General features: G+C 46.4%; 1 protein-coding gene across 1 annotated transcript; it reads left to right on the top strand.

Moving 5' to 3' along the window:
* Window positions 1–678: 678 nt before the first annotated feature.
* C922_04516 (hypothetical protein) lies at window positions 679–10710 on the top strand (the record flags this gene model as incomplete). The annotated part of the gene is made up of 1 exon (XM_008820099.1): window positions 679–10710. One exon carries the CDS (start codon window positions 679–681, stop codon window positions 10708–10710), a length of 10032 nt encoding a protein of 3343 aa, XP_008818321.1.
* Between the last annotated feature and the right edge of the window lie 272 nt (window positions 10711–10982).

The raw sequence follows: 10982 nt of genomic DNA, 5'->3' as shown, positions 1-10982 counted from the left end.
ATTAACCCTGTTCGGTTCGTTCGAATACCCATCGTTACGTTAACCTCGTAGATCTGTTACACGGATTGCGTAAGTGTGTGTGCGTTTGTGTCTGCTTGTATCTGGGTTTGTGTTTATTCGTATGTGTGTTTTTGTCTGTCTGCGTATGTACATATCCATGTGTATATGTGCACATCTGTTTGTATGAATTCATGTGACCGCATACATATATATACGGTTTAATATATATGTGTGTACGTCTACATATGTATGTGTGTAGGCATATTAGCTGACGAGGGTACATCGGTGTACATGGGACTGTTGCCAACTTAATTAAATTATACTGTTAATTTTATGCATTCTTTTGAAAATGTGAAGAAAGAAACAGTAAAATGTAAAACAAACGTTATTAGTGGTACATATTCTATTTTTGAAAAGCCCTATCTTCTTTTTCTTTTTAATTTATTTTTGCATATTTACGCGTTTTTCCGTTGGTGTGTGTCTTTTTACGGCGCCCCCTTTAATGGGAAAGGCACCCACATTTTGTCATTACAAGAGGCAGAAGGGAAGAAGCACATATATATATATGTATGCATTATATATATATGTGCATACATCCTCATGTGTTGAATTAATATCATGTTATTGTTAAAATTTATACATGCATAAACCGAAAATTGACATTATTGAGCCCCCAAAATGACTAGTTGTAGTCTCAAGTGTAGTATGTTACCTTGTGTACACATACGGAACACGAAAAATGAAATAAATTTGGAAGACCCAAAGGAAGAAGGCACAATACAACGTTACAAAGATGAAATGAACATCAATGCGGAAGAAACGGTGCATGTTAAAAGTGCAATCAATAATAATAACTTGTATTGTAAGTCGTCCTACGATTTAAATACAAACGTTGAAATTTGCGGCAGCGGTGACGTGAAAATGAGTAGCAGGGACCCTGCGGCGTATGAGCAGCTCTTGGCAAACGAGAGCGCAAATGCGCATGTGAATGCCACCGGGAGCGGCGGGGTGGTCGCCAACTTTAGTGAAAATGACAATAGGACCACGTATGTCTACAACAACGCCGACCTCAGCGGCCCTGTGAACAGCGGCACTCCTCCCATGCGCGCCATTGACAGGATGAATAGGAGCGCGAAAGTTAACGTGAATAACTGCACACAAATAAAGGATTTCAAACCCGAGGAGATGAAGGCGTCCTTCGAGCAAGACCGAAAGGACATTCTACTGAACACCTACAATTACTACTTCTGGAATAGCTATGGGGACATAAACCAGAGCGATCACAAGAGTCAAGGCGACATGGGCGTGTACTACTACAAGCGGGTGTCCATGAATTTTATGAATTACGATTACGACGCGGAGTATAAGCACTACGATGATGATGACAACAACAATAGCAGTAGAAATGGAAACGACATCAGTAACAGGAGCGACAGCAGTAACGGGAATGGCAGCAGTAACGGGAATGACAGCAGTAACGGGAATGACAGCAGTAACGGGAATGATAGCAGTAACGGGAATGATAGCAGCAACGGTAACGGTAACGGTAACGGAAACGGTTGCCGCTCGCCCGAAAAGTCCTGCGAAGTAAAACTCAAGGATTGTAACACGAATAACCTTTTTTTTAGAACCAATTCGTACGACAATGTATTTTTGAAGAAGATAAAGATCACGAGTGTCGACAATAAGTGCACCAGAAAAAGCATAAAAAAGTACAGAATTCCCTTTGAGCCGAATTTTTACAGCAGCCGCTTCTTCTTCTCCGAAAAGGACATAAATGAAGATCTGCATCCGCTGAGTGATAATTTCACAAAGTATTGCAGTTCCCTGTCCGTCAATTATAACACCGTCAACAGTAATGGTAGTAGTGACCACGCCGCTGTAAATAACGTTAGCAGTGGCATTAGCCATGGCAATCATGCCAGTGATTTTAGGAATCCAGGGAGGCGCAACAACCCCAGTGGTAACAAAGATGGATGCAGGAGTAACAGCACGAATACACCGTGCAGAGGTCTTCCTCGGTACTCCTACATTCTGCGGTTCGAGGGCCCCCCCCCACATTTCCTCATTTTGAAGTACAACAAAGTTACGAAGAAAGCTAACATAGTAAAAAAGGTGCCAGTGAATAAGAACATCTCGTTCAACCTTGCGAAATTTATTGCGGAAAAGTACCTCCAGATTTTGAGAAAGACCTTGAAGAAGAAGGAGAAGAAATTGGAGAAGATGAGGAGCGCGGGAGGCGAAGCGGAGAATGATGAAGCAGACGAGGATGTAGTTTGTAATGGGGAAGACGCCAATATCAACAAGGGAAGCAACTGCGGAGACTGTTGCGAATGCTCGAACGGCAGCCAGCACGAGAGCAACGACGCCTATGACTCCAAGAAGAATATGGACTACAACAACAGCACCAATTGTGAGAGCTACCAGGGAAACTTTTTCAACTTCGGCACGGAGAATTATAATGACAATGACGTAAACAATAACAGCAGCGGCGCGTGCAGCAGTCGGCTCCGTGACGACGACAACGGGGACGAGCTGAATAATAAACCCAATAATGAGCCAAATGATAAACCCAATAATGAGCCAAATGATAAACCAAATAATGAGCCCAATAATGAGCCGAATGATAAACACAATAATGAGCCCAATAATGAGCCAAATGATAAACCAAATAATGACCCCAATAATGAGCCGAATGATAAGCCAAATACTGAGCCAAATAATGATCCAAATAATGAGAACCAAGACAGCGACAACAGCCTCTGCAGTCGCAGCGGGGGCGAGAGCAGCGCGAAGAACAAGTTCGGCACGAGGAGTCAAAACAGCTCAGACTGCTCCGCCAGAAGAAGCAATGGGCGGTTTAGTGACGAACGACGAATGGCTGAAAACGCCCGCAGAGGTGAACAGCCCCTCTACAGTGAACTTCCAATTAGTCAGAATTACGAAAACGACAGTAACGATTTGGAAAATATAGACGTAAATTCGCTAAGTTACGAAAGTTACAGCTCGGAGAATTTATACGATGACAAGCTCTGCACCTATGAGTATCTCAACATAGACTTGGACAATGTCGTTTTTAACACGGACACGGAGAAGTACATCAAATTTTTAAGCAACATAAAGATATACTACCTGCATAAGATGGACGACATGAGAAAGATCCTTCCCAGATGTGACGACTCGACGGGAAATAAGCTGGTCTTTTTGGTAAAAATAAAGTATGATAGGTGCATAAAGTCGAAGATCTTCATTTTTGAGAACGTGCAGGATATGATGCATGAGTACGAGTACATGGATGGCGATGCGCTTGACAGTATGGAGCAGGGCGACGGGGAAAACACGATGCAGTTTATGCTGAGGAGAAGTTCCAGCAGCGGCAGCAGTAGTAATAGCGGCGGCTGTGGGGGAAGTACCCATTACGGGGGAAATAATGTGAAGAGCGAAAGCGGCAGCACCGGGCCGAATGCGAATAGTAACAGCGAATCGGCGAACAGCGATTCTTTGGCGAAGATGCCAACGGCGAGAGCATGCAGTGTGAGGATGGATGAGAATGGCGAAGTAAATCCGAAGAACGAGGCGAAGGAGGAGGGGGAAAGCGAAGGCCCCAAGAAGGAAGGCGGCACCTACGCAAGCTGCAACAAGGAGGAGAGCCAGCCTGCGATGTGCAAATTGGAGCACACCGGGGACTACCTGTTAAGCTCCGATTACGCGACACAGGAGACACCAGTGAAGCAGGAGTTGTTGGAAGAGGAGGGGAATAACCTTGGCGGCGGAAGGAGCAGTAACGGTGACGCTGGCAAAACGACGAAGCCCAAGATACCGGAGGAGATGGAGAAGAAGTGCAGCGCGCTAGCAATCATCCCCACCGACAGGGAGGCAACCCCTCAAATGAACGAAGGGAAGGCAAAAAAAATGACCATCAGCTATAGGAGAAAAATTATCCAGTTTATACGAAACAACGTATACATAAATTCATACCTATACGACTGCTTTGAAAATATATACATGAATAAGAAATTCTTCAGGAACGACGTAATTATAGTGAACCACTTGTCTGAAGAGGATCAAATGATGGATGACATCCCGGACTATATATACGAATTGAACAAATTTGTATTTATTAAGTTTACCAAATTTGATCAGTACGTTAAGAAGAATCACAAAATTGCCGAAGGGTACATACAATACCTGCTGCAGAGTAACATAAAGTGCATTAATAGGTATATGATTGGCATAAGGTGGGTTCCGGACATTTTTGCGTATGAATATTATGTGTGCAAAATTATGGATGGAGAGGCAAAATGTGATGAATGGAAAAAGCAGGAGAAGTATAATTACTCCCTTACGTTAGAGAAAGACTCGAATGAGAAAACGTTGAAGTATCTGGTGGACTACGAGAATAAGGTTATTGACAATGTGTTGTGTGTTTTGCACGAATATTATCAGGCAAGTTTATTTACCGAGAAGTGTATCTTCAATTTGTTTAAGTTGGTTCTTCTGAGGGTCAGTCTCTACATTGGCGTCTTGAACACGAAGGTCATTACGCTGGATCTGGACAAGGCCATGTATCGAATGAAGAAGTTTTCCGAGCCCATAAGTTTGTGTGACAACTTCGGGGCTTCCGAGAATGAGGGCACACCGAAGGGGCTGGAGAAGTATCTCGCTGGGACTGTCAGCGGTGCGGTGGAGTGCAGGACGGACGAGCAGCATATGAAGCAGCAAATCCAGCAGAAGAACGAGGACGCGTGGAACAGCAGCCCCTCCCCCCTGCACGTGGGCGCCTCGCGCGGCGGGTACAGCCATGTGTACAACGGGGTGGGCGGAGATTTGGGTGGCAAATTCGGAGGCAACTTCGGCGACGAAACGAACACGAACTGTCACGTCACCCTCCTGGGCCCCAACGACCATCCACAAGAGGAAGCAGAGGCGAAGGCAAAGCACTCATCTGACAGCGACCCCAGCAATCTCCTGCAGGTATACCACCCATACAACGATTTGTTCCTCAGGAAGGAGAAGTACGAAAATGAGGCATACTTGCAAAACAAATTAAGGAATAAAAAGAAGGTTAGTTATAACTTGGATAATACCTCCCTATCGTTGAGAAGTCGACAGAAAAAAAAAAACTTTGCCATGTCGAAAGGCGGAGTTAGAGTCACAATCCGTGGTGCCGCTGCTAACAGCAACGAAGTCGGGGGAAGTGTAACGGCGGGGGAACCCTTCAGCATAAAATACTACAGCTCATCGGCGGATAACAACAAGGTAGGGAATTTAAATAATCACAAAAAGGAGTACTACTCGAATGCCAGCGATTTTAGCGGGACATCCCATTTGACGGGGAAGCGTAAGTATCACCTCCGCAGCAACAATGCGCAGTCGACGGATAACAACTCTTCCGAGGAGTACGCCTCTAGGATAAAGCTGAGGAGAAGGAACAAGGGGAGGAGTAGGATGCTCTACAAATTGATGAACAAAAAGGGGTTAATAGAACCATATTGGTGGTTTTTCTACAATTTATATGAAAACACCACAATACAGGATAGTGGCAGCAGCTGCAGCAGCACGAAGAAGAGGAAGAAGAAGGGTAGGAAGATGAGGTCGTTGAAGTTGAGAGGCACCAGGAAGAATGGTGGCACGGCTGGTAGTATGGGTGGCGACATTTCCGGAGGTGACGGCGCCGGTTACACCTTGAGGAGGGGCAAGCACAAGATGAGCAAGCTGTTCAGAAATTACAAGGGAAGCAAAAAGCCCCGCAGGTCGCGCCAAAACAGTGAGAACGGGAACGAGAACGACGGCGACAACATCAACGACGACGAGAAGTACATTTACAGCAAATTGCTAGAGAAAACGTACAAGAGCAATTTAATGAACCTTTTCTGCCAGAAGAAGAATAAGATCAAGATCAAGTACATTTCAATGGTACACGACATCATTTACAAAAAGTTTATTCTTCTGAGTAATACAATTTTCCCGAGAAATCTACACGAGTCGGAAATATTGTACACTCTGTTCCCGCACGAGCCACACACCTTCATGTTCTTATACATGGACGATAACTTCCAGTATCAGAATGAGACCTTTTTGAAGTACGTAACGTTTAGTGACTACTTGATGAATATGAACCATTTGGGGGATGGTAAGAAGGGCGCGATGTTGACGCAGGGCGGGGTGGCGAATAACCATGCGCTAGGTGTCACTGGTGGAGTCAGTGGTCTAGTCACTGGTCCAGTCAGTGGTGGTCTGTTTGCTTCTCCTCTTGGGGATGCTATTCCAAGCCATCTGTACGAAGGTGGGCTCCTATCCCTAGCTGCGTGCAATAATGAGCTACAAAATGGGAACTTAAATATGAACGTCCATGTGGGGAACAGCCGAGGAATCGATAAAGATTTTTACGTGGACCATTTGATTATAGGCGGAGCGGAGAGCCTGGTGGATTCGTCCGCGAATGTGTTGTTGACAAATGGGAACTTAAAATATTCGAGCATCCCGAATTACGACAGAGTGAAAAGTAACCGACGGAATGCGTACTTGGGGCTGAGTGAAATTGAAGGAGGACAGTCGGAGGCCCTTGGGTACAGCGCGCTATTGAACATCGGTGGGGGTGTGGAGGACGGCCTGAACAATCTAGAACACCTGGGTTTTGGTAGTTACGACGTGAATTACGCATTCGGCGGGAATGGCGATCCTTACCGTCTGGGGAATGAGCTTATCGGTGGTGGCGGCGCGAATGCATACCTGGACGCGCCCTCCAGCACGAGACACAAAGTGTTCGGCTTTGAAAGGAGCAGAAGGGAAATCAAGCCAAACGAGTACTACGACTACTTCATGGGAGACAAAAATTTGCTGTCCGGGAAGGACAAGTTTCACAACATTGGTGAGAAGAGAAGCGTCTCGAATACCACCTTCGGAAGGGGAAGTAAATATTACGATCATTACGGACACCAGGAGGATAAAAAGAACACGAGTGACAATGACATCTCGCTCATTAAGAAGAGGAAGCATGGAAATAAGAGAGCCAAGAGTAATAACCTGTCCAGTGTGAAAAATTTTAGCAATCTGTGTAGCAGCAATAAGAGCGACATGAATAACAGTGCTGCCCTGGGCAACAATGCTATGGGTGGCAACGTCCACGATGATTCATTGATCCCTATGGGTCCCCTCCCAACAGGGGTATACTTCGACTCTGCGCGAAAGCTCTGGAGATGCCAGTGGAAGGAAAATGGGAAGTTTAAGACGAAAGGGTTTAGCTTGATTCATTACAACACCCTGGAGGAGGCGAGAAAGCAGTGCATTCTGTACCGATGTGACGTCGGAAACATACCTGTCAAGAGCGAATGGTTGAATCCTGAGTACGTCAGTTCCTCCTACTTTTACAACAAGAAATATGCTAGCAGTGCGAATAACACCAATAACAACGCAACGAATTATGGAACCCCGCATAAGGAGTTAAAAACGAGTTCTTTGAATCTGAATCGATTGAAGGAGAAAACGAATGGCGTGGAGAGAAATGGTAAAGGGTTCATGGACGGATCAAGCAAAGACTCCAGTGACAACTACTACGGCGGGGTTGCCGGTGTTGGTAGCGGTCGCGGCAGTGGAGTGGGAAGTTCGAATGTTAATAGATATTCCACCAGGAACAATACGGCCTCCAGCACTTTCAACTTCCTGAATAATAACAAGGCCAACGAGATTGACATTTCGATTCTGCAAGAATTCGTGACGAAGAATAAAGAAAATCAGAACATCCATGACAAGGGCGACTGGGAGAATAACAACCCAGGTATGGAGGACATGGTAGGAAATAATGAGAACTTTCTCTTTGTAAATGGGAAGGTGGACAGCAGTTCGATGAAGCAGATAGAGGAGGGAAACTCACAGGAACAGTCAGAGGAACAAACACAGGAGGATTCACAGGAACACTCACAGGAATACTCACAGGATGACCCATACCCGCAGCCGCTGCTTGACGGTGGCGAAGAAAGTGGAGAGACCCTCGCCGCGAGGAGAAGCAAACGCATGAAGAGTAGCCCTAACCAGGACAGGAGTTATAAGATGGAACTTAATGGCGAATTGAAGGACTACTACCTAGGGGGTGGTGCCCAGGCCCATATCCCCACTTTAGAGAACGTGAATAATTTGGAGAACCTTGGAGGTGTGTTCAATAAGAGAATTCTGAAAGAGATCCAGAGCGCGAACGAGGAAGAGCGTAACAGGGGCGGCTACGACTTAATGGTGGGTGGAGGTAGTACAGGGGTAAACCACAGCCCAGGAAAGAACAATAGTAATGGCGACTGTGACGCGGTATCGAGAAACTTACAGGCGATCCTGAATATGCTGCATAACAAGGACGGAAAGGAGGACGACCCATTTAGGGCCACCTTGAACGGAGTGAAGACAGAGAATGGGCTGTCCCCAGGCAAGCTGGGCTTGGACATGGGTCCTAGAAGCAAGGGAAACGCGGGCGAAGGCGCAGACCCATACAGCACGTTAGACGGCGTTAAGAATGAGCTGCTCCTGATGCTGCAGCAGCAGAAGGACAATGTAAATAATTTTCCCCACCTCAATGGCATTCAAAAGAAGGGGAAGAAGATGAAGTTCGATAAGAAGGAGTTCCATTCGGTTATGAGAAAGGGTGTAAACGGAGAGAAACGAAAAAAGATACCCATGTTGGACGTGGCGAATATGCTGGATGACATTGGAAGAAAGGGAAGCGAAGGGACCATTTTGGATGACCCCCAGGATGGCAGCAATTTGTTACTAAACGGTGGCAACATTGGCGACAGCCTCTCCGCGTTTGTCAAGTATGCCAGCGGGAATAATGAGTTCGCGGTGGGAGGAATGGACGGAATGGACGATATAAGATCAATCGGAGGAATCAGTGCAACCGCGGCAAACGGAGCGGGGGTAGGAGTCGGACTCGGACACGGCACGTTGTCCATGAATAAGAACTATGCCGAAAACGGAGGGCCCCAAAGTGGTGGTGCCATCACGAATGGCATATCGAAGATGAAGAAGGGGAAGAACGGAGTTGGCGACAGGGGAGGAGAGTCCCCGCTCAGTAACAATTTCCCCAATATATTTTTTCAGGACATCCAGAAGTTCTTAACTTTTGCCAAGGAGAGAGACGATGCCGCAAAAGGGGTTAGCAGTGGCGCCCGAGTGATCACAGACAATGTGGAGTCTGTGGGTATGGCAAACGGATTCGAGGAAGAGGAACAGACCGAGGGGCTGGCCTACTTTAAGGGCAGGAATCCGAACGCCAGGAGCGCGAACGGTGAGTACGAGAATTACCTGAGGTCGATCATGGTTCAGTACGAGAAGGATGAGAAGGAGAACCAGAAGAAGGGGAAGCAGCAGAAACAGCAGCAGAAGAAGCAACACAAGCAGCAACAGCGGCAACAGCAACGGACGCCCAGGAAGAGCGGTCAGAGAGGCGCCTCTGGCGATGGTGCGTTTGCACTGGATGACGAGGATTTCAACCATGCGAGTGGTAGTGCGCTCAATAATCTGATCGGCGTTAGCCATCTGTGCAACCACCAAGGAGATGGCAGCAGCCGGGATAAGAAGGGAGGAGCAGATTACCTCGAATTGAACGAAGACCGCATTAACAACAACGGCGTCGTAGCAAACGACAAGGGCGAGAACAACCTAGGCCAGAATCTCACGGCTGAAATGTTTGAAAAGTATCTGAACCTATTTGGCAGGAAGCAGCAAAGCGCAACAGAAAGTAACAACCATGAGGGGGAGAATCATAATAATGATAGTAATAGTAATAACAGAGCAGGGACCTCTGCGACCGCGACAGAAGGGGAAGAAGGCCTAGACAACTCCAAGTACGTGGAGTATCAGAGTCCAGGAAAAGAAACAAATGATTACAACACGAGGAAGAAGAAAAAAAAGAGAGACATGGGCTACTCCTTTATGAATAACAATGACTACTATTACTACGACGATGATAACTTTAACGACCAGTTTAATGAAAACTACGACGATGATAAAATTAACGATCACTTCAGTGAAAACTACAACAATCTTAATGACCAATTCAATGAAAACTATGAGAACTTTAAGGAAGACGAGTATGGGAATAGCCACCATATGGTAGATGAGAAGTTGGATCCGAACTATCTGAGTGGATTTAATTATGGCCATGGAGGAAACGGTACCACCGGGGCTGGTGCTGTGTACTCGAAGAAGAAGGCAAAAACAAAAGGAAGTAAAAATAATGATACAAGTGCTCAAGAAGGGGGTGATGGCATGTTGGGAGTTCTATCCGACAATGAGTCAAAGATGCCGGGGGGGGGAAAAGGAGGTGTGGTCAATGGGGGTAAGAAGAACAACAACGCTGGGGGAGGTGGATCCACTGGAGGAGACATTGACATCACTTTGATAAAGCAGTCTCTCCCGAAAGGCATTTATTATGACCACGCAAAGAAATTATACCGAGTGCAGTATATACTGAATAACTCCATTAAGACCAAGGGGTTCAGTGTGAAGAAATTGGGGCTAGCACAAGCGAAGATCGAGGCGGAGACTTTTCGGAACTACTGCCTGGAGTACGGCCTTCTGAATTCGCGGAAGAGGAGAATTAACTCGCCCTATAACAACAAGAAGGAGGAGAAGAATTTCAAAATGATAAAGGATAACGAGGAGATCCTGTCCAATTTGCTCTCTTTGTACAACACGAATAACGCGAAGCAGCCAATGCAGTGAGAGAGGCGGTGTGGTAGTAGAGAGAGCGCGGCGGCCATATGTGCTGTTGTGTGGTACACAGAGAATACACACAGGGGGGCAAAGAAGTCTGTTCGTGTCTTACCTCTTCCCCTCGTACGCAACACTTTTGCGAGGACGCAATTTGTGGGCCCATTCGACAATTTGAAACGCACGCGATACGTCCTCTTGTGTGGTGGTTGTCTTAAGAACGCTTCGACGTTATATCATACGTTTGTGGAGACAGCTGGTGTGGCTCAGCGCAGATGGGCGAG

The sequence above is a fragment of the Plasmodium inui genome, assembly GCF_000524495.1.
Source record: "Plasmodium inui San Antonio 1 unplaced genomic scaffold supercont1.24, whole genome shotgun sequence".
Classification (NCBI taxonomy): Eukaryota; Apicomplexa; class Aconoidasida; order Haemosporida; family Plasmodiidae; genus Plasmodium; species Plasmodium inui.
Note: the sequence above shows the minus strand (reverse complement) of the source record. Positions and strands in the feature narration are given on the sequence as shown.